This window comes from Cervus canadensis, chromosome 17 (genome assembly GCF_019320065.1).
Source record: "Cervus canadensis isolate Bull #8, Minnesota chromosome 17, ASM1932006v1, whole genome shotgun sequence".
Classification (NCBI taxonomy): Eukaryota; Metazoa; Chordata; class Mammalia; order Artiodactyla; family Cervidae; genus Cervus; species Cervus canadensis.
Window position 1 is genome coordinate 43,121,251 of NC_057402.1, and position 26,464 is coordinate 43,147,714.

The window sequence follows — 26,464 nt, forward strand, 5'->3', positions numbered from 1 at the left end:
CAACCAAGTCTGGTTTATGTAAGGAATCCAAAGGTTTAACTTGGAAAATCAAACAATGCATATTAAGAAAATTAAAGGGGAAAACTGCATCACTATCTCAACAGAGGAGAAACATTTGATAAAATTCATGATAAAACTCTTCAGTTCAGGTCTGTGACCCCATGAATCGCAGCACGCCAGGCCTCCCTGTCCATCACCAACTCCCGGAGTTTACTCAAACCCATGCCCATCGAGTCGGTGATGCCATCCAACCATCTCATCCTCTGCCATCCCCTTCTCCTCCTGCCCCCAATCCCTCCCAGCATCAGGGTCTTTTCCAATGAGTCAACTCTTCGCATGAGGTGGCCAAAGTATTGGAGTTTCAGCTTCAGCATCAGTCCTTCCAATGAACACCCAGGACTGATCTCCTTTAGGATGGACTGGTTGGATCTCCTTGCAGTCCAAGGGACTCTCAAGAGTCTTCTCCAACACCACAGTTCAAAAGCATCAATTTTTCGGCGCTCAGCTTTCTTCACAGTCCAACTCTCACATCGATAAAATGACCACTGGAAAAACCATAGCCTTGACCAGACGGACCTTTGTTGGCAAAGTAATGTCTCTGCTTTTTTTTTTTTTGTCTTTGCTTTTTAATATGCTGTCTAGGTTGGTCATAACTTTCCCTTCCAAGGAGTCTTTTAATATCATGGCTGCAGTCACCATCCGCAGTGATTTTGGAGCCCCCAAAAATAAAGTCTGACACTGTTTCCACTGTTTCCCCATCTATTTCCCATGAAGTGATGGGACCGGATGCCATGATCTTAGTTTTCTGAATGTTGAGCTTTAAGCCACCTTTTTCCCTCTCCTCTTTCATTTTCATCAAGAGGCTCTTTAGTTCCTCTTCACTCTCTGCCATAAGGGTGGTGTCACCTGTATATCTGAGGTTATTGATATTTCTCCCAGCAGTCTTGATTCCAGCTTGTGCTTCTTCCAGCCCAGCGTTTCTCATGATGTATTCTGCATATAAGTTAAACAAGCAGGGCGACAATATACAGCCTTGATGTACTCCTTTTACTATTTGGAACCAGTCTGTTGTTCCATGTCCAGTTCTAACTGTTGCTTCCTGACCTGCATACAGGTTTCTCAAGAGGCAGGTCAGGTGGTCTGGTATTCCCATCTCTTTCAGAATTTTCCACAGTTATTGTGATCCACACAGTCAAACTCTTAGTAGAGTAGTAACAGAAGGAAACTTTCTTAATCCAATAAAGGCTATCTACAAAAAGTTTACAGCAAGCATAAATTCCTCTGTTGGGAAATACTGAAAACTTTCTGCCTAAGACAAAATAATACAAGATATTCACTTATTCATACCTCTTAGCATGCTCAAACTTGTAAGTCATACACTAAGGCAAGAAAAAGAAATGTCTAAGGATTAGAAGGGAACAGACAGAATTATCTTTGTTTGCAGATCACATAACTGTACATGTAGACTATGCACAATGAACTACAAATGAATTATTAGAATTTGTGAATTTAGCAAGGTCCCTAGATACAAAGTCAATACAGGAAAACCAACTGCATTTCTAGTGGCAAACAATTAATTAGGACATGAAAATTAAAAAACCAATCACTGTAATAACATTTAGCAAGTCAAATATATACAGAATAAACCTACCAAAATATATGCAAGACTGCTACCAGAAAATATTAATATTAATACTACTAAGAGAAATTTTTAAAGACTTAAAGTTTATGGATTAGAAAACAGAGTATCATAAAAATATCAATTATCCCCACACCAATCAATGGATTCTATGTAATTCCAATCAGAAACCCATGACTTTTTTTGGGTGGAAACTTAACAAGCTGCTTAAAACATTTATATGAAAATACTTAAGACCAAGAATAGCGAAGACAATCCAGAAGAACAAAGCTAGAGGATTTTCACTATCAGATCTCAAGATTCACTTTAAAACTACAGAAATGAAAACCCCACAGATTTGGTTCAAGTATAAACAATACAACAGCAGAGTGGAATAAACATTACAGAAATAGATTCATTCGTATACAGTGAGTTGATTTACAGAAGTTAGCACTGCTGTAGCTTGGTTGGTGAAGAATCCGCCTGCAACGCAGGAGATCCCAGATTGATTCCTGGGTCGGGAATATCCACTGGAGAAGGGATAGGTTACCCACTCCAGTATTCTTGGGCTTCCCTTGTGGCTCAGCTGGTAAAGAATCCACCTGCAGTGCAGGAGACCTGGGTTCGATCTCTGGGTTGGGACGATCCCCTGGAGAAGGGAAAGGCTACCCAGTCCAGTATTCTGGCCTGGAGAATTATTCCACGGGGTCACAAAGAGTCAGACACTGAGCAAGTTTCACTTTCACTAGCATTGTTGTTGGCTCAGATGACAAAGTATCAGCCTGCAATGTGGGAGATGCAGGTTTGATCCCTGGGTCAGGAAGATCCCCTAGAGGAGGAAATAGCAACCCACTCCAGTATTCTTGCCTAGAATATTCCATGGACAGAGGAACCTGGAGGGCTAAAGTCCATGGGGTTGCAAAGAGCCAGACATGACTGAGCAACTAATACTTTCACTTTAGCACTGCTGGGCATGGGGGCAAGGGTAGTTTTTAATATACAGTCACATAGGGAAAAAATGAATGTTGACCCCTAACCTCATACCACACACGTGTGGAAAAAAAAACCACAAAAAACAAAAACCCAACTGGATTACAGACTGAAAAGTTAAATGTAAAACAATAAACTTTCTAGAAGAAAATCTAAGAGAATATCTTTTATTACCTTGAGGCAGGTAAAATTTCTTAAGGAAGACATAAAAAGTCTTCACCTTAAACAAAAAGATTGATAAATTAATTCATTAAAATTAAGATCTTCTATTTATAAAAAGACAGCATTAAGATAATGAAAAGACAATTTCACAGACTGGGGGATATTAGCTGTGTATACACACATTATATACGTGTCTAACATATTCTGGATACAAGTCTTCTGTCAGATTATATACATATAATGGAGAGGATATGAGGCAACTGGAATGAACTCTTGACTAAGTTTGGTATTTGACTGTGAACTGTTACAACTACTTTGGGCCACTGTTTGGTAGGATCTACCAATGCTAACATATGTACACTCTGCAACTTTGCAACTGTACTGCTCATACTCAGTAGAAATGTTCACATATAGACACCAAGCCACAGGTATAAGAATGTTCTCAGTGGTCCCATATAGAAACAACATAAATGTCCAACAGTAAAGTGGATAAATAAATCATGGTTCATCCATACAGATTATGCAGCAATGAAAAAGTGTGTGGTTGTGCCATACACAGCCATGTAGATGAATCTAACAGACACAGTGTCAAGAGAAAGAAGCCACACACAAAAGAATACATGCTGAATGCATGGCTTCCTTTATAGTAAGTTTAAAAACAGACAAAACTCATTTATAGAAGCCACAAAGTAGTCACCTTTGGGAGGGAGACAAAAGGCTAGGAGAGACATGCATGATGGAGACTGGAGGGAAATGATAATGTACTATAAAGTGGTATGTGCGGTTACATAGGTGTGTTCACAGTATTTATCCATTTTACTATGTAGATGTTAAAAACAATTTACAGAAAGAAAAAAACAAGTGATTCCAACCAGCAAAAAACAACTTGGGAGAATACTGGAACATAATAAGAAAAACTTGAATACCTCAAATAGAATAAAAGTCATGAATGTTAAGAAAAAAATACAAATGTCCAATAAACATAAAGAAGTATAACTGTAAACAATTATGAGATTTTTTTCTTTTAAATCAATCTGGCCATGACTTAGAAGCAGAATATACTCAGTGTTGATAGGGGAAATAAGAACTGGTCATAGAACTAAGAAGCATCACCTCTAAGAGTCAGAAAGATCTGTCATTGTAACTCTGGGTAAGGTGCTTAACCCCTCCCAGGTTCCATTCTTTTTTTTTTCCAGGTTCCATTCTTAAACCTGTAAGATACCGTATAACTTCTATGTATCTATAATATTTTTAAAAGATATAAAATATATAATTTTACAAATGTTAAGTATGTATATAACCTACAATATTATCTTCAAGGGCTATCAGGAGAACTGGAGGAAATTACACACACAAATGTACATACATAAATAGCTTGTTTTTCTCCCTCGCACAGGGAGACTGACTGCCCACTGCAATAGTTTCAAGTAGATTTTGGACACATTATAGCCTTACCTGCCGCAAACTCCTCAATGGTCATCAGTGGGAAGCGGATCAAGGACAGTGCTTTCCCCAGAACTTTCTGCTTGTTTCCAAAGGTCATAGGCAATTGTTGTCTTTGACATTCTGCTTCTGCCCATCGTACAACAGCTCCAAAAAGTCGACATTCTCTAATACTAAGAGTGTCTCTTTCTAGAACAGCACAGAGTGTGTCTACAGGTAATTTACAAAAATAAGTCAAATTAGGAATATTTTGCTATTTAACAAAATACTGACAAATATGCTTATATTAAAATTTCAACTCTCAATAAAAAATAGGTGACTTAAAGCTATAGGTTCTACATTTAAAAATATTAAAGGAACTGCAAAGAATTCTTTAAAAAATTACAATAAGGTTAATATTGAACTTATTATCATATATGAAAGCCTACATACAGTATCTCCTTATATATTTCATGCCATTTACAAGCAAACTCAAATATCCAGGATAAGAATAATAAGTCAGAGAAAAAGGCTCCCAATCAGTAATGAACAAATTCATAGAATCTACAGATTACGGTTAATTCATTCATTCAGCAAATATTTCTGATTAACCCCTCACAATGTGTTAGGCATTATTTTAGACACCAAGGATACATTATTAAACAAAAAGGTCTAAAAATTCTTTCCTTCATGGAGCTTACATTCTAATGGGGTAATCATTAAATAAACATAAGTAAGTTATAATGTGTCAATAATAAATGTAGGAAAAAATAGCAGGGTAAGTAGAATAATCAGAAATGCAGCTTAAAACAGGATGGTTTGGATCGGCCTCATTTGAACTAAGATCTGAAGGAGGCTTTGGGTCAGGGTTGGTAGGCCAGATAGACATCTCGAGAAGCAGCACTCCAGGACCAGCCAGTGCGAAGGGTCTCTTAACGAGGGTGTGCCTGGCGTGTCTGAGGAAGAATCAGGAGGCCAGTGTGGCGGGAAGTGAGTGAGCAAGAGGGAAAGTAGGAGGTGAGGAAGCTAGACTACGGGGGAAGCAGGATGCATTCCTAAGGCACCCTGCAGATCATTTGGCTTTTGAGTGAAAAAGAGAACCCTTAGAGGGTATTGGGCTGTGACATTTTATGCTCTCTAAGGACCACACTGGAAGCTGTGATGAGAAGAGATGGTAACAGAGGCAAGAGTGGAAACACTATCAGTAGGGAGGTTCTTGTGGGGTCCCAGGTGAGAGGTGATGGTGGCTTGGACCAGGCAGAAGTGGTGAAAAATGACAGGATTCAGGGTATATTTTGAAAGGAGACAGGAGACTTCCTAACAGACTGGAAAAAGGGGTGACAGGAAGCCTGAGTCCAGGTTAATGGTAAGCAATGGTGGGCTGACAGTGGCACCAACTGGGATGAGAGCAACTATGCGGAAGTGGGGTGGGGAGAGGAAGCGGTGAGAGGCTGAAGTTTAATTTTGGACATACCAAGTTTGAAGCCCTATTTGACATCTGAGTATAAATGTCATGACCGTAACTCAGGCCCTCACTCAGAATCCTTTTCCTCTTATCATGGGCAAAATTAAAATAGGCTGAGTTATTTTTAAGCTACAGTAGACTTACAGAAGCAGTAAGTTCAGAGAAAAGGGTTTTAGAGGCTAACATATTAACATGAGATGACATGCTGCAATCTAACAGGGACAAGAAGAGAGAAAAACTCTGAAAAGTAGGCAGAAGTACTTGAAAAGGATAGTGTGGAGTCTTTTACACAAAGAGAAAGAGATGTTAAAAAAAACTTCAGAGACCTAACGGCTTCAGTTTACAATAACTGATACTGATAATAATGAGTACTAATAACCAGAAGAATCCTAAATTATAGTCAATATGTATTATTTAATAAGGACAAGCAAAGTAAAACATTTTTTAGGTATCTTTCTCAAATGGTCAAAACGAAAGCCTTGTTTCTTTAAAAAAAAAAAAAAAAAGACTGTTCAAGATGTACAGAAAAATTACTTAGAGAATCTTATTTTCTAAAGAACCTCAATATAGTAGGCACTATTATAAAATATCTAACAATTGTATTTTAAGTTAAATTTCAATAAAAATGAGGATGTAGAAATTAGAAATTGTAGAAATCAATGAAAACATTAAAATACAATTAAATTGCCCAGAAACACACACCTCAGAAAAATTTGTTAAAAACAAAATTTTATTCTGCAGTGGCCTACACATTCATACCACAACCAAATATTGGTTTAATAACAAACACAGGTATCATTCCAGCAAAGATGTCACGGTCCCTAGAACACAGAAGGGGCTCAACAGTATGTTAAAAATGAAAAGGTTAAGCATAACCTTTTGATTTTTAAAAACTCAAGTTTTTTTCTTCTCTAACAGCTGAGTAGATGTGTATAAACTAAGACCCCAGGAATACCCAGAAAATGAATGTAAATCAATATACCTCAATAGTTACAGAATTAGGAAGACATCATCACCATAATATTTAATCATTCAATAGAAAAACAGACAACTTCCAACATATATGTCTCTACCTTGTATGCTAGTTACTGCAGTAAAGATAAACACAAAAACTTAAAGACTTAAAAAAAAAAAAAAAGGCACATTATACTGCCCCTGGCATAATGTAAATTGATTCTATTCTATCAAAGGATGTATTATCTTTTTCCTTTGACAGAATGCTGTGAGAGAAACAGTATCTCACTACTTGTAAAAAGGTAAGCAAATGCCTCTAGAGCATGTATTCAAACGCCAGAGGAGAAAAAGCACCCCCAGAATGTAAAACAGCTATTGAAAAAAGCTCCTGAAGCCAGGGCTTGCTTCCTCTCAGCTCCTAGACTGTTCTTTCATTCCCAAGTCTTAACAAATACACTTGAGGCAAACTAGACTATGAGGTGAGAACACATAGGTCTTCTATTGACAGATGTGTTATAATAAGAAATGACAGCTGAGAGCCTAATAAAGATCATGAAAGCACATAAGATTATATTTATATACATAATACAATACTGGGTTTAATCTAAACCACTGCGAGTCAAATTTAATCAACAAATATTTATGGGGTTTTCATCCTGTGCAAGGAGCCTACTTCAAGACTTCCAGGACCCAATGGCATGACTGATGTAGAAGCTATTTACAAAACAGCTTCTTGGAGTGAGTCACCCTGATGTCAGCAGCATTATTTCACATGAGAGTGGACTGAAGTGGAGCACCTGACGCCCCTTCAAAGCAAAGAAACTGGGATTGAGCCATGCTTCCTTGCCAATGGGTGGAGTGCTCAGGGCTCTCAAACATCCAGTAACTCAACAAAAACTGAGGAGCACACAATGCGCAGGTGCTGGGGAGGAGCCTAATGCAGTGCCTGCCCTTCAGGGTAACGTAGGAAGAGTATAAATCCTTCCCATGGTAATAAGCAACAGACACGCAAACCAAGACAGAGATGTTACTGTAAACAGGAATATATTAAATTTCATGGAAGGAGGAGGGTAGCAGCTTTTAAGAAAGGAGTCTCTGCAGAGTTATAATCTGAGCCAAGACATGAAGACTGAGTAAGAACCAGCCAAGACGGGAAGGAAAGGCAACATTCTAGACACAGCCAATTAATCTAACAAATATTAACTGAACACGTATTGTGTTCTACTGCTTTCAGTGTTGGAGGTACAGTGGTAAACAAGACAAAGGAGTTTAGAGTTTAAGAAGTTTACAATCTAGAAGGGGAAGGTCGACAATCAACATATACAGAAACAAAGACCCAGACAAGATACTCAGTGATACACATTAAGAGAAAAAGAAATCTGAGTAATGCAACAGGGATTGTTTAGGGGAATGTGGTATCTACTTTAAGTGGGTGTGAGATGGCACATCTCAGGTAACCTTTAACCTAAGATCTGAATGATTAAAAAGAGGTAGCCATACAAAGAAGCTCCAATACTTTGGTCATCTGATGTGAAGAGCCAAGGGTCATTAGAAAAGACCCTAATGCTGGGAAAGATTGAGGGTATGAGGAGAAGGGGGCGAGAGAGGATGAGATGGTTGGATGGCATCACTTACTCAATGAACATGAGTCTGAGCAAACTTTGGGAGATAGTGAAGGACAGGGAAGCCCGGCATGCTGCAGTCCATGGGGTTGCAGAGTAAGACACGACTGAGTGACTGAACAATAATACAAAGATTTAGAGTGGGGAAAAGGATTCCAATCAAAAGGAATAGCAAATACAAAGGCTCAAAAAATCAAAGTAACTGTGGCCAGTGTAAATGGAACACAGAGAATGAGGAACAGAATGGCAGGGGACAGGTGAGAGAGAGAGGTAAGTAATGACTGCCAACTCTTTAGAAAACTTCTGTTTTCTCTTCTTCCTGGGATGTGAATCATCTGCATCTCCTTGCCTCCCCTGAAGCTAGGAGGGGTCTGGTGACTGAATTCTGTCCAGTGAAGTAAGAGCCAAGACGAGGGTGCCATTTCAAGGCCAAAGCTCATAAAACATGGGTGTTTTCACATCTGTCATCAAGGTACAGATAATAGCTCAGCCATAGGAAGTAGCAGAAAGCTAATCACCGGCCAGGGATACTGCCTTGGACTGCTGTGTGAGTGTGAAATCAATTTCTTTGTGTTGGAGTCAGTATGCATTTGGGGGGTTTATCTGTGCAAATGTGTTGAGCTTGCATTTTGGGGTATATCTGTTATCAGCACCATGGCCAAGCGTAGCCTACCCCAATAAAAGGCCTAATCATGTAGGATCTTGTAAGTTCTGTAAGTGATTTGAATCTTACTCTAATTGCAGTGGGAAGACACTGGAAGCCAAGGAGGTGATACAATTTGCTGCTGTGGAGAGAATGGACAGGATGAAAGCAAGAGTGAGTGGACAAGATGAGAAGACAACCCCCAAGATGGGAGAAAATAACTCCAAATGAAGCAACAGACAGAGGATTAATTCCCCAACTTTAAGCAGCTCTTGCAGCTCAATATCAGAAACACAAACAACCCAATCAAAAAATGGGCAGAAGACATCAACAGACATTTCTCCAAAGAAGACATACAGATGGCCAACAAACACACAAAAAGATGCTCAACATTGCTCATTATTAGACAAATGCAAATCAAAACCACAATGAGGTATCACCTCACACTGGTCAGAATGACCATCATCAAAAAATCTACAAACAATAAATGCTGGAGAGTGTGTGGAGAAAAGGGAACACTCTTGCATTACTGGTGGGAATGTAAATTGATACAGCCACTACGGAGAACAGTATGGAGATTCCTTTAAAAACTAGGAATAAAACTACCATATGACCCAGCTGGAGAAGATTCTTCAAAGTCCCTTGAATAGCAAGGAGATCAAACCAGTCAATCCTAAAGAAAATCAACCCTGAATATTCAACCCTGGAAGAACTGATGCTGAAGCTCCAATACTTTGGCCACTTGATGTGAAGAGCCAACTCACTGGAAAAGACCCTGACACTGGGAGAGACGGAGGGCAGGAGGAAAAGGGGGTGACAGAGGATGAGGTGGTTGGATGGCATCACTGACTCAATGGACATGAGTCTGAGCAAACTCCAAGAGACAGTGAAGGACAGGAAGCCTAGTGTGCTGCAATTCATTGGGTCACAGTTGGACACAACCAAGCGACTGAACAACATGACCCAGCAATCCTACTACTGGGCATATACCATAAGAAAACCATAATTCAGAAATACACCCGTACCCCGATGTTCACTGCAGCACTATTTATAAGAGTCAGGACATGGAATGCAACCTAGATGTCCACTGACAGATGAATGGATAAAGAAGTTGCAGTACACATATACAATGGAATATTGCTCAGCCATAAAAAGGAAGAAACTTGAGTCAGTTGATCTGAGATGGATGAACCTAGAGCCTGTTATACAGAGTGAAATAAGTCAGAAAGAGAAAAAGAAATATTCATACATTAATGTATATATATGGAATCTAGAAAAATGGTATTGATGAACCTATCTACAGGGCGGGAATAGAGACAGATGTGAAGAACAGAATTGTGGACACAATAGGGGAAGGAGAGGGTGGGATGAATTGAAAGAGTAGCATTGAAACACACACCTTATCATATGCAAAACAGACAGCCAGTGGGAAGATGCTGTATCGCCCAGGGAGCACAGCTAGGTGCTCTGTGATGACCTAAAGGGGTGGGACGGCGGGGGAGGCACAAGAGGGAGGGTACACACACACACACACACAGATAGCTGATTCACAATGTCATATGGTAGAAACCAATACAACATTGTAAAGTAATTATAGTCCAATAAAAAATAAAAATAAAGTAAAAAAAAAAAAAAAGAGTGAGTGGCAGCAGGGAGACAACAGGAGTGCACAAAGCTTATCCAGGTGAATGAGAACAGTGACTAAGACCAGGTGGGAGCAACAGGCAAAGTAAGACATAGTCATAACTCAGGATACTATTTTTTAGGGGGGTGGGGGGTGGGCTGCACCATACAGCTTGTCATATTTTAGTTCTCTGACCAGGGACCGAACCTGGGCCCAGCAATGAAAGCACCAACTCCTAGCCATTGGATCACCAGGAATTCCCCCAGCATACTTTTGACTGGAGAGCAGAGAACATACGCTGATAAACTGCATGTGGGGTATGAAAGATAGTTAAAAATAACTTCTAGGTTTTTAGTTATGCATGGTGGTGTCATTAAGGAAGAGTTAAAAAAAAAAAAAACCAACTGGAAAGGAACAGAAAAGATAACTGGGGGTATGGGACAATCAATGGCTTTCTTATAGCTGTGCTACTGGAAATGCCTGTAAGAGCTCCAAACGAAGATGTCAAGTAAATAGTTGGCTACACAAATTTGGAGCCCAGAATAAGATAAAAGATACTTTGGGCTTACTAGATGATGGTGATATTTAGAGTTACAGGCTGGATCCGCTCTTTCTGCTCCCCTACATGACAAAATTCAAGCTCCTGAGCCTGTGACTGCATGGCCCCCACACCCTGGATTTCACTTGCCCTGCACTGCCCATCCTCTACACACGCTTTCTTCATGTGGTTCTACCTGCCTCTAATGCCCTCCCCTCTTCATTCTCAAATACTATCCATTCCCTAAGGCCTATGTCAGAACTTCCTGTGCCAAGATTCTCCTAACATCCCATTATGAGGAGCTCTCTCCACATTTTGGATTTGCATAGTAATTATTTTCTATGTATCTAATTCTGAAAAGGCGAAAAGACATTTTGCCATATGTCATCTTTTCTGTGTAATGTCTTAATCTTAATTTTCACATATTTCTTCCCTGATTCTCCAAATAGATGACAGTTTCCTAAAGAAAAAAAAATCAAATCTTACCCTTCTTTGTATTTCTTGTAGAGCCCTAATATAATGCTATGCATATGGTAAGCATGAAAATTTGTTTGATCTGCTATCTTTTAAAAGGCAATGAGGTAGTTAAGACTTTTAGGACTATTTCAGCAAAATAGAGAAAGCAAAACTCTTAAAGAGGCAGACTTAAAATCACCTGGAAAAACCACTGATTTAAAAACAGCTCCTCTGCCAACAAGGCTCACTAGGTTAACGCATTACTGTACTTAAAAGGTAACATTTTAATTCACAGTGAACTTACCTATGTCAATATCAGTAAACCCTTCTGCACTTATTGCATCCATTGTGTTTTTGTCTATTGTGTCTAGACAAAGACTAGCAAGCTGAGGTTCATCAAATAAACGAGCCTAAACATATAAAAAGATAGTTATTTTATTTTCACAGTTATTCTAACTTCAGGCTGTCCATATTCAAAAGTAACACTGTAAACAGTTGTAACTGCCAATTATATAGAAACTCATACTTAAAATAAATTATAATATGCTTAAAACTTTTCATTCCACAATCAGAAATAAAAGCGAAAAAGCACAAATGTCCAAAAGATAACAATTAATTCAATTACCACTAACAACTGTTATTTTTATTTTTATATGCATACATATGCACTTATATATTACATATTTTGATCCTTAATGAAACAATCTAGGGTAGCTAAGGCAGACATCTTCCCATTACACAGATGAGAAAAGAGAGGCTCAGGGAGGTGCACTGACTCTAGCCAGCTATGTTCCAAAGTGAAAGTGAAAATCGCTCAGTTGTGCCTGACACTTTGTGACCCCATGGACTATACAGTCCATGGAATTCTCCAGGCCAGAATACTGGAGTGGGTAGCCTTTCCCTTCTCCAGGGGATCTTCCCAACCAGGGGTTGAATCCAGGTCGCCGGCATTGCAGGCGGATTCTTAACCAGCTGAGCCACAGGAGAAGCCAGCCCTTAAATCCCAGTCTTAGGATCCTTTCACTAAATGATAACATCAATTGTTAAGCATACCAGAACAAACAGATTTTCCCCCCCATTTCCTGTTTGATTGGGGGGAAGAGAATAAAGTACAAAAGTTTTAGAGCATTAAAATTCTGGGAACCTAAGCAAAAACCAGGCCTAACAACAGAAAAGCAAATAAGTAAATTCACATGATAGAATATTATACAATGAGAATGAACGATCTACAACTACACACAGCAACAGGAATGCATCCTTAATGGTAGGCATAAGGAAGTACTGTATATGTTGAGCGAAAGAGTATACAGCTGACCCTTGAACAACTTGCAGGTTGAGGGCACCGACCTCTGTGCAGTTGAAAATCCACACAGAACTTACAGTTGGACCTTTGCATCTGAGGTTCTTCCATATCCACGGATTCAATCAACCACAAATCATGTACTATTTACTACCAAAAAAATTACATGTATAAGTGGGCCCACTAAGTTCAGGGCCATGTTGGTCAAGAGTCAACTGCTATATGATTTCACCAAAGTTGAGCTTTAAGAAGTCAGAAGTCAAACTTATAACATATGCTTTGTCAGGATGTACATTATAATTCAAAAAAACAAGTTTAAAAGTAAGTAAAATTCTAATGTTGGCAGATATTTTAGCTGGCCAACTCAGTGTTTATAGCTGAGTTAGTATTTATGCAGAAAAATGGATTATTTTACTTTTAGGAAAAATAATTTTTGGTAAAAGTTATTTTATTCAGAGTAGCAATATTTTCAGTCATTCAATACGATATCATATTTGCCTGGGAATCTACTGCTCCTACTTAGGAGTAAAATTAATTTTCTCTAAATTTGAGTGTGACACTATTTTTAATGACTGTATTGTCCCAGAGTGTTTTCCTTGTGTAATCCATGCTGGGACAGCACACTGGTTCTTTGTTTTAGAGGGATGCTGGCATAGGCCCTCTCAAGTAAATGAACATGCTCAGTTCAAATGATTCACTTGGCAGGAACAAGACATTCACATGACAATTCGTGGGCTAATTCACATGAAAAATCTGGAGTAATGTTGAGTTCTAAGAGCAACAAAGCACTGAAAAGTTCCTTTTTTCCTCAGTGACATATGTTAAGCCCTGCTACTCAAAATGTGGTTCAGAAATGCAAATCAAAACCACAATGAGGTACCATTACACACCAGTCAGGATGGCTGCTATCCAAAAGTCTACAAGCAATAAATGCTGGAGAGGGTGTGGAGAAAAGGGAAACCTCTTAACACTGTTGGTGGGAATGCAAACTAGTACAGCCACTATGGAGAACAGTGCAGAGATTTCTTAAAAAACTGGCAATAGAACTGCCATATGACCCAGCAATCCCACTCCTGGGCATACACACTGAGGAAACCAGATCTGAAAGAGACACGTGCGCACCAATGTTCATCGCAGCACTGTTTATAATAGCCAGGACATGGAAGCAACCTAGATGCTCATCAGCAGACGAATGGATAAGGAAGCTGTGGTACATATACACCATGGAATATTACTCAGCTGTTAAAAAGAATTCATTTGAATCAATTCTAATGAGATGGATGAAACTGGAGCCCATTATACAGAGTGAAGTAAGCCAGAAAGATAAAGATCATTACAGCATACTAACACATATATATGGAATTTAGAAAGATGGTAATGATAACCCTATATGCAAAACAGAAAAAGAGACACAGATATACAGAACGGACTTTTGGACTCTGTGGGAGAAGGTGAGGGTGGGATGTTTCAAAAGAACAGCATGTGTACTATCTACGGTGAAACAGATCACCAGCCCAGGTGGGATGCATGAGACAAGTGCTCGGGCCTGGTGCACTGGGAAGACCCAGAGGGATCAGGTGGAGAGGGAGGTGGGTGGGGGGATCGGGATGGGGAATACGTGTAACTCTATGGCTGATTCATGTCAATGTATGACAAAACCCACTACAATATTGTAAAGTAATTAGCCTCCAACTAATAAAAATAAATGAAAAAAAAATGCGGTTCAGAAGCACCAGCATCATCTGAAAGTCTGTTAGAAATGCAGACTTTCAGACCCATATTGCTGTGTGTAGATCTACAACAAAAGGAATGAATCCCAGAGACTTAATGGTAAGCAAAAGAAAGTAAGATACATGTTGAGCAAGAGTATACAGCTGACTTTGGCTTACTGAACTATAAAGTGGATTTTCACTATCAAAGTTTAATTTATTGGCTTCTAATTTTTCTTTTTTTGGCCACATCATGTAGCACATGGGATCCTAGTTTCCCAACCAGGGATCTATCTGACCCAAGCCCCCTGCAGTGGAAGCTCGGCATCTTAACCACTGGACAGCTAGGAAAGTCCTACTGGTTTCTAAATTTTATGACTGAATTTAAAAAAATGAAAGTAGTTAAGTGACCCTTTTCACACACAATAAAATTCTTCACACAGTTCTTCACACAATAATCATGTGTGTGTAATCATACACAATAATAATATTCTTCACACAATATCAACTTCTTTATTAGATTTTCATCACAAGTTCAGAAAAGGGAAAAAAAAAGTGCAAGTGGTAAAGAATCCACCTGCCAATGCAGGAGATGCAGGTTTGATTCCCAGGTCAGGAAGATCCCCTGGAGAAGGAAATGGCAACCCATTCCAGTCTTCTTGCCTGGGAAATCCCATGGACAGAGAAGCCTGGTGGGCTTCACTCCATGGGGTCACAAAAGAGTCGGACATGACTTAGCAACTAAACAACAGATATCACTTGTTAGTTATATAATCTTTATTGAGTTATTTCACCTCTCTGTGCTTCTATATAAAAAGGGGATGATAAGAAAATCTTTACCGAGGATAGCTACAACTCCTGAAGTTATTGTAAAGATTAAATGAATTAATGCATACGAAGTATTTAGAATGGGACCTGGCACACACTAAGTCACTCAATACATTCTGCAGTTATTATCAATATCACCATACTCTACTGGTTTAAGGTTGAGACCTTTTACCACTTGCTATCTTACATTACATAAGGTATTTACCTCATTAAGCTTCCATTTCATCTTTGAAAGGAGGATAATAATAATAATATTAAATAACATCACAGCTTAAAGAAGGAGTAAATGTGATAATATATACAAATGGAATAGCCTGTGTCTGGCATACAATACACACAGACATGGAGTTCTGTGATTATGTCCAAGAAGAGGTGACATCAGCATGTTCTTTCTTCTGTAACTATAAATACTCAATGACCAGAGATTAAAAAAGAAAAAAAGTATCATCAATCATTTGTGATGTGACAGAATGGATGCACAATGGGAAACAAGTGTGACTCCACCCAGCCTGTTGTGAGACTTTGGGCAGGTAGTTAACTAGCCAGGTTTTAGTTTTTTCATTCAGAAAATGAGAGGGTTAAGCTAAGGTATATCCATGATTATTTCCACTACTAATATTCAGCAGGATTACATATTATCAGCTTAGACATTTCCCCCCCCTCTCATTTTAACTCTCTCACCTCTGTAAAGACCCTATCTCTAAGTAAGGTCACATTCTGAGGGTCCTGGGGATTAAAATTTCAACATGTGAATTCTGGGGACACAATTCACCCCCTGGCACTGAGTTACAGACTAGCTCAGGATTTTTTTAAATAATTCATAAAAGGGTATCATTACATTGTCTAAAAAGAAAAAAATCAATTTACTTGTATCTTGAGTATAAAGCTCAGACTACACGCATTTAACAAGTGCTAAATAGTGTATGTTGAGGACTGGTTAATGGTTCCATAAATGTATTCAGTATGTAAACATTCAGACTATACATGTATGACGTGTGCACTTTTCTGTATTTATAGTATACTCGTTGAAAACTTTCATAAGGGTCAAAGAAAGAATATTCTTAAATTTGAACGTCTCCAAAATATCATAGAACATCCCTTACATGTAGAATCAAAAAAGAAAAGATACAAATGAACTTACTTTCAAAACAGAAAGAGACTCACAGAAAGATTTAGAACATGAACTCATGGTTACCGGCGGGGGGAGGGGGGGTGAGGGGGGTGGGGTGGGTACAGTTAAGGACTTTGGAAAAAGCATGTACACACTGCTATATTAAAAATGGATAACCAACAAAAACCTATTATACAGCACATGGAACTCTGCTCAATGTTATGTGCCAATGTGGACAGGAGGGGAGTTTGGGGAGAATGTATACATATATATCCTACAGCTGAGTCCCTCCACTGTTCACCTGAAAGTATCACAACACTGTTAATTGGCTATACCCCAGTACAAAATGTTTTTGGTGTTCAAAAATAAAAATAAATTCTAAACCCTCCAGAAGTGGGTCACCAAGATGACAGAATACAATAAATCTTAACAACTGCTCTGGATTTGAAATACTCAATGTTAACTTCAGATCCAACAAAAATAGAGCACTAAGGTCCAGAAGGCTTCATACTCTCATACTCTCAATCACAGCAGAAACAACACTGGACACTAATCTCAACTCCAATCCTAAAGAGCTATATAACTTTACAGAGATGAAACACCCTATTTACATAAGGCTTGGCTCAGATGGTAAAGAACCTGCCTGCAATACCTGCAATGCAGGAGACCTGGGTTTGATCCTTGGGTCAGGAAGATCCGCTGCAGAAGGGAATGGCAACCCACTCCAGGATCCTTGCCTGGAGAATTCCACGGACAGAGGAGCCTGATGGGCTACAGTCCATGGGGTCTCAAAGAGTCGGACACAACTGAGTGACTAACACTTTCTTCAGTTTCTTCACCTATATGATACATTAACTCTAATTTGTTTTTCTATTCTAAAATCATATGAACCTGATACATTTCCCTCAATGAAATCAGAAGATTTCATATGCTTTAAAATAATGATCTCGGACTAATTCTCCAGGAAATATTAAATATTCATATACAGTTAAACCCAATTTTTAAAGTTAAAAGATACATACCTTAGCTACATCAACTTACCTGAGTAAGTAACATAAAGGCATTATCTGCCCTGAGATGTTTGGTGAGAAATTCCACACAATGTGCTTCCAAGGCTGGGACTGCGTACTTCTTAGCCGTATAAAGAGTGGTCATAACTGTTTCTGGGCCAATTTGAACTTCATCTGAATACAGAAATCTGGGAAGCAAGTGGAAATTGCAGAGACAGTCAGGAGGGTTTTAGACAAACAATCCACTGAAGTCTCTGAGGAATATTTGAAAAGATAATGAGCAAAGTGAAACGTAACTTGAAAAGCACATCAGACTTGCCAGGGCTATTTGCACATACATCACCTGATTTTATTCTGAATCAATCCTGAGAGGTAGGCAGTCTCCATTTATAGAGAAGACTAAAGTTAGGTCTTTAAGTCTTCAAGCCAAAATTTTAAAGGCTTTTTAGCATTCCATAGCAGCTTTCTCTCTTCTTCATCAAAAAGTGTTCACTTAAGCAAACTTACAGATAGCTTTAGTTCACATCTCTAAATGTCAAAACATCCATTTATTTCCTGATGATGGTGTCTTCTTATTCTGGGCATCTTTTAACCTTTCCTTATTATCCCAGAATTAGCATTATGACCAAAGACTAGAGTACGGGGGTTCAGAAGAATAAAACAGTTTACTGATATCTTAAATGACCCCATATTGCTATGTGCTTTTGGGTATAAAGGTACAATTTTCTCTCAAAATACTATCAAACCAATACCACCTTACCCACCACCTCAGGAGCTGATTCTACCTATTACTAGATAAATCAGATTCCTAGAAGTGCACATAGAGGATAAGAAGCTCAGAGAAGACCTGGGCAGTTCCTGCTGAATTATACTGAAGCTACTGCATATTCATTTTAGTTCCTCAGTGGTTCCTCAGAGACTCTTGCGCTTACTGCCCAATTCTCAGTTACATTCAGAGCAGCTGAGGGTGCTGGAGAAATAAGGCATTGAGAAAAAGTATTTTATTTTAGCAATACGAATTAAGAGTTAGAACACTTGAAAGCCCATGAATATCTTTCAGAACACTACAGAGTGAATGAGGAAAAGAGGTTCTAGTTCACGTCCCTTCCCTCTGCTTTTCAATTTCTCTATTCTGGTGGCCAGAATCACCGCCCAAGATAAAATTCTAGCTGGTTACGTCCCTCAACTTCCCACTTTAACCAAATGCTGGCATGCATCCAATAAGATCATTATCCTTACAACTACTTCCAGTGGAAGCTGTTCATTCCCATCCTTCCCTGGCGGCTCAGATGGTAAAGAATCTGTCTGCAATGCAGGAGACCTGGGTTTGATCCCTGGGTTGGGAAGATCCCCTGGAGAAGAGAATGGTTACCCACTCCAGTATTCTTGCCTGGAGAATCCCATGGACAGAGAAGCCTGGTGGGCTACATTCCATTGGCTCACAAAGAGTCGGACACGATTGAGCAACTCCCTTACAATTCAGGTGCAAAAGTGAAGGCTGCTGTTTTTCAAGATTACACTGTTTTCAACCATTTTTCCAAAACCTTTCAAGCCAGCCATCTACATCACCCTCATAATACTCACTTAACGATACGTGCCACTTAGTGATGAGTGCACGGAATTAAAAAAACCCTTATGTCTCTTATAGTCAGGGGTAGGGGGATGAATAAAAAAAGGGGAAATTAGCATTTGTTGAGTCTCTATCATGTGACAGATGCCAATTCATTTAATCCTCCCACAGGAAGGGAGGTGCTGCTATCTGCATTTTAAAGATGGGGAAACAGGCTGAAGAAACACAAGAGCTGTCTACCATAACACACCATTTCTGGGCTTCTGACTGCTTTCAGTGTTAGACTCTCAGTCCAGTCAGGTGGGAGCTCTCTTAATTTGCCTGGACTCAAGAAGAGATCGCTTGAGTTTCAATCTGTTCCATCACTTGCTAGCTACACGACTTTAAACAAGTTATCAATTGTGCTCCTCTCTGTTAAGAAATGTGAACAACAGTATCTTCTTCATAATGCTCCGGTGAGGATTCAGTCAGTCAGTCAGTTAGTCAAGTGCAGTCGCTCAGTCGTGTCCGACTCTTTGCGACCCCATGAATCGCAGTACGCCAGGCCTCCTTGTCCATCACCAACTCCTGGAGTTTACTCAAACTCATGTCCATCGAGTTGGTGATGCTATCCAGCCATCTCATCCTCTGTTGTCCCCTTCTCCGCCTGCCCCCAATCCCTTCCAGCATCAGGGTCTTTTCCAATGAGTCAACACTTCACATGAGGTGGCCAAAGTATTGGAGTTTCAGCTTCAACATCAGTCCTTCCAGTGAACACCCAGGACTGATCTCCTTTAGGATGGACTGGCTGGATCTCCTTGCAGTCCAAGGGACTCTCAAGAGTCTTCTCCAACACCATAGTTCAAAAGCATCAATTTTTCGGCGCTCAGCTTTCTTCACAGTCCAGCTCTCACATCCACACATGACCACTGGAGAAACCATAGCCTTGACTAGACAGACATTTGTTGGCAAAGTAATGTCTCTGCTTTTTAATATGCTATCTAGGTTGGTCATAACTTCCCTTCCAAGGAGTAAGTATCTTTTAATTTCATGGCTGAAATCACCATCTGCAGTGATTTTGGAGCCCAAGAAAATAAAGTCTGACAATGCTTCCACTGTTTCCCCATCTATTAGTATCAGTTAAAATACACACAAATACTTAGTAAACGTTAGTTATTTTTTATACTGCTTCATTTTTAATCTCTATTTCCCTCTGTATTTCACAAGATTTCAAGTGTTCCAGCCCTTCTATTCCGCCCCCCCCCCCAGCAATCACACAGTTAAATTTCTAAGAATTCTTGCTTCTTGAGTATTATTTTTTTTTAAACTCCATAGTACCATGTCTCATTTTCATGGATGCAAAAAATGTTCTCAGTCTCCAAGTTTTAAAAGTTCCTTTCTGTTCCCTGAATTACCTACTTCCTCGAGGACCAGCTTGTTCTTGGTCTTTATTATTCATATTCTGATTTTCCTCATACGTCAAAAGTTTAATGATTACCTCCAGTGACCATTCCAGTAGCTGGCGTGTTTTCTTTGCTGTTGTGTAAGTAGGATTGCTTTCCAGCTAAAACCTTCTCCAAAATGGAGAGGTGGGTGGGGAGCTGTGTATGTGGGAGGCTTGTTGATTGACACCTTACCTGAGAGTGGGAAAGCAGCCTTTAGGTTAGATACCACACCTCCTCCACCCCTTTCAATGCCATTATTCTGAATTCCCTAAGATAAGCCAGCATCCTAGTTCTCCCCAGGTGGTTTGTCTAGTTTATGTAAAGAGGAGTCTGTCAGCTATTGTGGAGGGGGTGCCGGGGCTGGGGGTGGGTGGTGGTGTGTGATGGTTAGCATACAAGAGTTGGTTGAGGGGATGACCTTCTCATTTCACCTTGCTCACCACCAGCTCTCAACCTAGAGCCATGCCGGGGCTAAGCCAGGAAAGACAGCCCCCACCTCCACCACAGCTCCTTCTTCTCTGGATTCTGGGCTCCAGCCACTCCACTTCATTATCAACACACTTCCACCTGCCTTGTCCCTTTTCTACACTGACTTCCAACCTTTCTCCCTTTTTTGTCTTCACTGTAATGGATTGATTGCTTTTGTATTTCTCTATAGTCATTTTAACTGGGACAGAAGGCTAACAACATGCTCAATTCCCTTGTTAAATGAGAAACTGATTAAGTTTTTAAGGGAGAGATAGGAAGAAGTCTTCATATCTGTCTTAGTTTGTTTTCAGGCAAAAATTACTAGAGTTATAAACTATAGAGCTGAGATGCGGGACCTTTATTACCATTGTTTGAATAGATTCTAGCTTAAGGAAACCAGTTCCAGAAAATTAAAGTACATGGTTCTGTAACAATCTATAATTGGGGTCCCTGACAAAAAAAGCTGGAAGAGGTTCCCACAAGAACTTCTACTCGAGATCCAAAACATGAAAAGAGGGTAGGAAGAACATTCCAGGAACCAAAGAATTGTGTTTTTAGACTATATTATATGGCCCACAGGGCTTCCCTGGTGGCTCAGTGGTAAAGAACCTGCCTGCAATGCAGGAGACCTGGGTTTGATCCCGAGGTCAAGAAGATTCCCTGGAGAAGGGAACGGCAAGGCACTTCAGTATTCTTGCCTGGAAAATCCCATAGACAGAGGAGCCTGGTGGACTGCAGTCCACGGGGTTGCACAGAATCAGACACGATTGAGTCACTAACATATGGCCCACAACTCCATTCAAATTGCCTTTCATGACCCAGATAACCACAATGGTGTGATCACTCACCTAAAGCCAGACATCCTGGAATGCAAAGTCAAGTGGGCCTTAGGAAGCATCACTACGAACAAAGCTAGTGAAGGTGATGGAATTCCAGTTGAGCTATTTCAAATCCTAAAAGATGATGCTGTGAAAGTGCTGCACTCAATATGCCAAATTTGGAAAACTCAACAGTGGCCACAGGACTACAAAAGGTCTGTTTTCATTCCAGTTCCAAAGAATGCTCACAATACCGCACAATGGCACTCATCTCACACGCTAGCAAAGTAATGCTCAAAATTCTCCAAGCCAGGCTTCAACAGTACATGAACCATGAACTGAACTTCCAGATGTTCAAGCTGGATTTAGAAAAGGCAGAGGAACCAGAGATCAAATTGCCAACATCCACTGGATCATCGAAAAAGCAAGAGAGTTCCAGAAAAACATCTATTTCTGCTTTATTGACTCTGCCAAAACCTCTGTGTGGATCACAACAAAGTGCAGAAAATTCTTCAAGAGATGGGAGCACCAGACCACCTTACTTGCCTCCTGAGAAATCTGTATGCAGGTCAAGAAGCAACGGTTAGAAACGGACATGGAACAACAGACTGGTTCCAAATCAGGAAAGGAGTACATCAAGGCTGTATATTATCATCCTGCTTATTTTACTTATATGCAGAGTACGTCATGCAAAACGCAGGGCTGGATGAAGCACAAGCTGGAATCAAGATTGCTGGGAGAAATATCAATAACCTCAGATATGCAGGTGACACCACCCTTATGGCAGAAAGCGAAGAACTAAAGAGCTTGATGAAAGTGATAGAGCAGAGTGGAAAAGTTGGCTTAAAATTCAACATTCAGAAAACGAAGATCATGGCATCTGGTCCCATCACTTCATGGGAAATAGACAGGGAAACAGTGAGAGACTTTTATTTTGGGGGGCTTCAAATCACTGCAGATGGTGACTGTAGCCATGAAATTAAAAGATGCTTGCTCCTTGGAAGAAAAACTATGACCAACCTAGATAGCATATTAAAAAGCAGAGACATTACTTTGCCAACAAAGGTCCATCTAGTCAAAGCTATGGTTTTTCCAGCGGTCATGTATGGATGTTAAAATTGGATTATTAAAAAAAAAATTGGACTATAAAGAAAGCTGAGCACTGAAGAACTGATGCTTTTGAACTGTGGTGGTGAAAACTCTTGAGAGTCCCTTGAACTGCAAGGAGATCCAACCAGTCCATCCTAAAGGAGATCAGTCCTGAATATTCATTGGAAGGACTGATGCTGAAGCTGAAGCTCCAATACTTCGGCCACCTGATGCAAAGAACCGACTCACTGGAAAAGACCCTGATGCTGGGAAAGATTGAAGGTGGGAGGAGAAGGGGACGACAGAGGATGAGATGGTTGGATGGTATCACAGACTCAATAGACATGAGTTTGGGTAAACTCCGGGAGCTGGTGATGGACAGGGAAGCCTGGAGTGCTGCAGTCCATGGGGTTGCAAAGAGTCAGATGTGACTGAGTGACTGAACTGAACTGAAACTATACCTCGGTAATATACCTTTGGCTTGAATATATTTAGGAAACATGTATATTTATATCTAAAGACGTAGATTAAGGACATTATTCATCTCAGCAATGTTGTCTTTATGATAGGACAGCCTCAGGGATTTTTTTTAACTGATCTTATTATCAGATAAGAGTTGTGCATCTCTTAAGCAGTTGGCCAGTTTTTAATCTGACAAACACTGAATTGTAACTCTCTGGCCAGCTTTCCCGTTTTGTAATAGTTGCTAAAATGATCAAAATTAAGTCTGTATGGTAAGTATAGCATGCATTTTTATATTAGCTTCATCTTGACTGCTTTATTTCTTACCTTTGTGTTTCTTTTTAGACATTTTAAATTGTTTTTGGAGCAATGCAAGTTATAAATAAATACCAGACTATAAACTGTAAGAAAGGGAACTCTGTGTTTCTTACATTTTTTCCCATATCTTTCCTACAGCACCAGGCTCAGTTTGGGCACCTGGCAAAGATTTAATAAATACGCGTTAGCCAACTACACAGCTCAGTACAAGTTTCTAGCTATTGATAGGGAAACCATTTTCATTTCTAGTAAGAAAAAAGGCTACTTAAAAATCCAAGAATCACCTTGATTCATATTTTACATACATGTTTTCCCCACATTTTTTAAATTACTAACACTGATGCAATTCAAAAACACTCTGTAAGCCAATATTTACAAATTATAACTTAAAATTAAACACAATATTACCACAGTACTTTGCATTTTAAAATTAACGTTCCTAATATACTACATCTAAGAACAAGAGCACAGAGAAATAATTACAGGTCATCAAACTATTTCTGATTTTTTCCTGAAGATGAATGGCTTTCCAAAATATAAAACTTAGGTTACATTTAATCCAACTTAAAAATTAAACGACTAAGGTAAAAACTTCATTGTAAATTAAAAAAATCATAAGATTATGTACAAGAAACTGTGTCACTACTGATTCACTCATTTTACTCAAAAACACTTACTGAGGGCCATATAATAATAGACAGGTCCTAGGAATACAAACAGACAACACTGCCCATAAAAAGCTCATGGTTTGGTAATAAAATGATTAAAAAGTAATGCCATAATTATGACAGCATTATACATTAGGCATGATTTGATAACTAATCTCTAAAGATGGCCCAAATAAATCATGCTTTCTATGATCCAGACCTTTACACAAAGCTGTCCCATAATGAATCTGGGCTCGCCCGGTTTGATTCCCTTTAATCAACAGAACATGGCAGAAGTAACACTATGCCAACCTGGGGCCTAAACTCTGAGGATGCAGAAGCTCCTACTTTTGTGCTTTCAGGAGCCATGGCCTGCTGCTCGCCAGGAAGTCAGGCTAACCTTGCAAAGATCAGCTGGAGGAGCCTTGGAGAGAGAAACGCTCAGCCAAACCATAATCTGAATCAAACCTTCAGATGACCCTTGCCCCAACTGCTATCAGACTCTGACTGCATGGAAGACCTGAAGAATATGCTAGAAGAACCTCTCACACAGCTGTGAAAGATATTAAGACTATGTTTAAGCCACTAAGTATTGGAGTGGCTTGTTCCACAGCAACAGATAAAAAAATTGATACAAGACATTACAAGAGGCAGAGCGCAAATCTGCCAGCAGTGGTTTCATAAAAAGATAAAGCCTCAAGTATACCTGAAGGGTAATAATTAAGTGTGTAAACCTTCTAAGCAGACAAAGAAGTACAAAGGCAAGGAGGCATTAGAAGGCAAGTATTAAAATAAGAAAAAGACCATCAGCAAAAAAAAAAAAAAAGACCATCAGCAGAACTGGGGTACTCGGTAGATGGAGAGGAAGAGGAAGAAATATCAAATCATAAAGGTCTTGTATATGGGCTAAAATGTTTAAATGCATCCCATACGCAAAAAGAAGTCATTAAGAGATTCAGGGGAGTCCTGTGATAATGTCTAGATATCAGAGAGATAACTTTGTTAACAGCGTGAAGAATGAAGAGAGCTGAGTCTAAAGGCAGTGTGATCTGTTTAAAGCAATGTCAAAAAAAATTAGGATAATTGAGTAGAACCTTCAAGATTGGTCCAAACAGGATGAGAAACAAATGGAGCATAATGGAACCAAACTATAGCCTGGAGCCAAGCCCACCTGAGTCACCCCCAACTGACCCACATAACAAGAATATTCAGAGGAAGAATACACGATTGTTTTTCTAAGCCCCTGATTTTTGGGGTGCTTTATAGCATTATTATGACAAAAGCTGCCTGAGACAAGACATATGAAGTGTGCCTGCCTGAAAGACTGTTCTGAAATTTGGGTTCACACAAGGTGCTCAGGAACAACAGTAAGCAGAACATGGCAAGCACTCATTCAGTGTTTATTTTTATTGTTGACAGTCCATCTGCATGTGTACTAAAGAGACACTCATTTGTGACTGTCCAGTTTGAAACTGGGTTTGGGTTGAGTAGAAGTTTCACGGTACCACTAGGGTAGTATGTAGTACCACAGGTTAATGGGAGAAAAGAAGACAACAGCTAAAGACAGAACCTGTGGAACAGCTGTCACCTGCTCCTTTTACTCCTTCCACAGTCTAATCTCCAAACAACTGCCAGAAGGAGTTTTTAAACCAGATCATAGCAACCCGATTCCATGGACAGACAAGCCTGGCGGGCTATGCAGTCCTGGTGGGGCCACAAAGAATGGGACACTACTGGGTGACTAATACTTTCACTTTTCCTATCAACTCCCTCTTCAAAACCCTTCAAAGGATTCCCACCATATACGGGGAATCCAAGTCCTTCCATGGGCTCTCCAGCTCTGCACAATCCTGGCCAGCCTATCTTGTTGACCTCATCTTCTGCCACTTTCCCCCTTATTCTATCTGTTCAGATCACACTGGTTTACTCTTGTGGTTTGTCTAACAGGAGAAATTTTGGGCCTTAAACACGTTTTTCCTTGCTATGAATAGTCCTTCCCCCACAGGTTGATCATCTTTCCTTAAAACACTTATTTGTACTTGACATTTTGTCTTTGTTTCTCCCTACTAGATGATTAACTCTGTGAGGGCAGGGACTTCCTCTTGTTCACTGCTGTATCCAATATCTACAACAGTACAAGGAAGGCAGTGTTTCTCAAATGAACAACTAAGAACATCACTTAAAGGTCTGGCAGGTCAAAATGAGCAGTTTCTTAA

The 26,464-nt window shown here is 39.7% G+C and overlaps 1 protein-coding gene across 1 annotated transcript in view; it reads right to left on the reverse strand.

Annotated features, from left to right (window-relative positions):
* BTBD1 (BTB domain containing 1) overlaps positions 1-26,464 on the reverse strand; it is a 48,481-nt gene that overhangs the window by 19,101 nt on the left and 2,916 nt on the right. The window contains exons 2-4 of the mRNA XM_043489891.1: positions 17,484-17,640; positions 11,799-11,904; positions 4,226-4,423 (exon numbers count right to left, since the gene is read on the reverse strand). Of these exons, the coding sequence (XP_043345826.1) occupies positions 4,226-4,423; positions 11,799-11,904; positions 17,484-17,640 (461 nt within the window). The remainder of the gene's footprint in view (positions 1-4,225; positions 4,424-11,798; positions 11,905-17,483; positions 17,641-26,464) is intronic.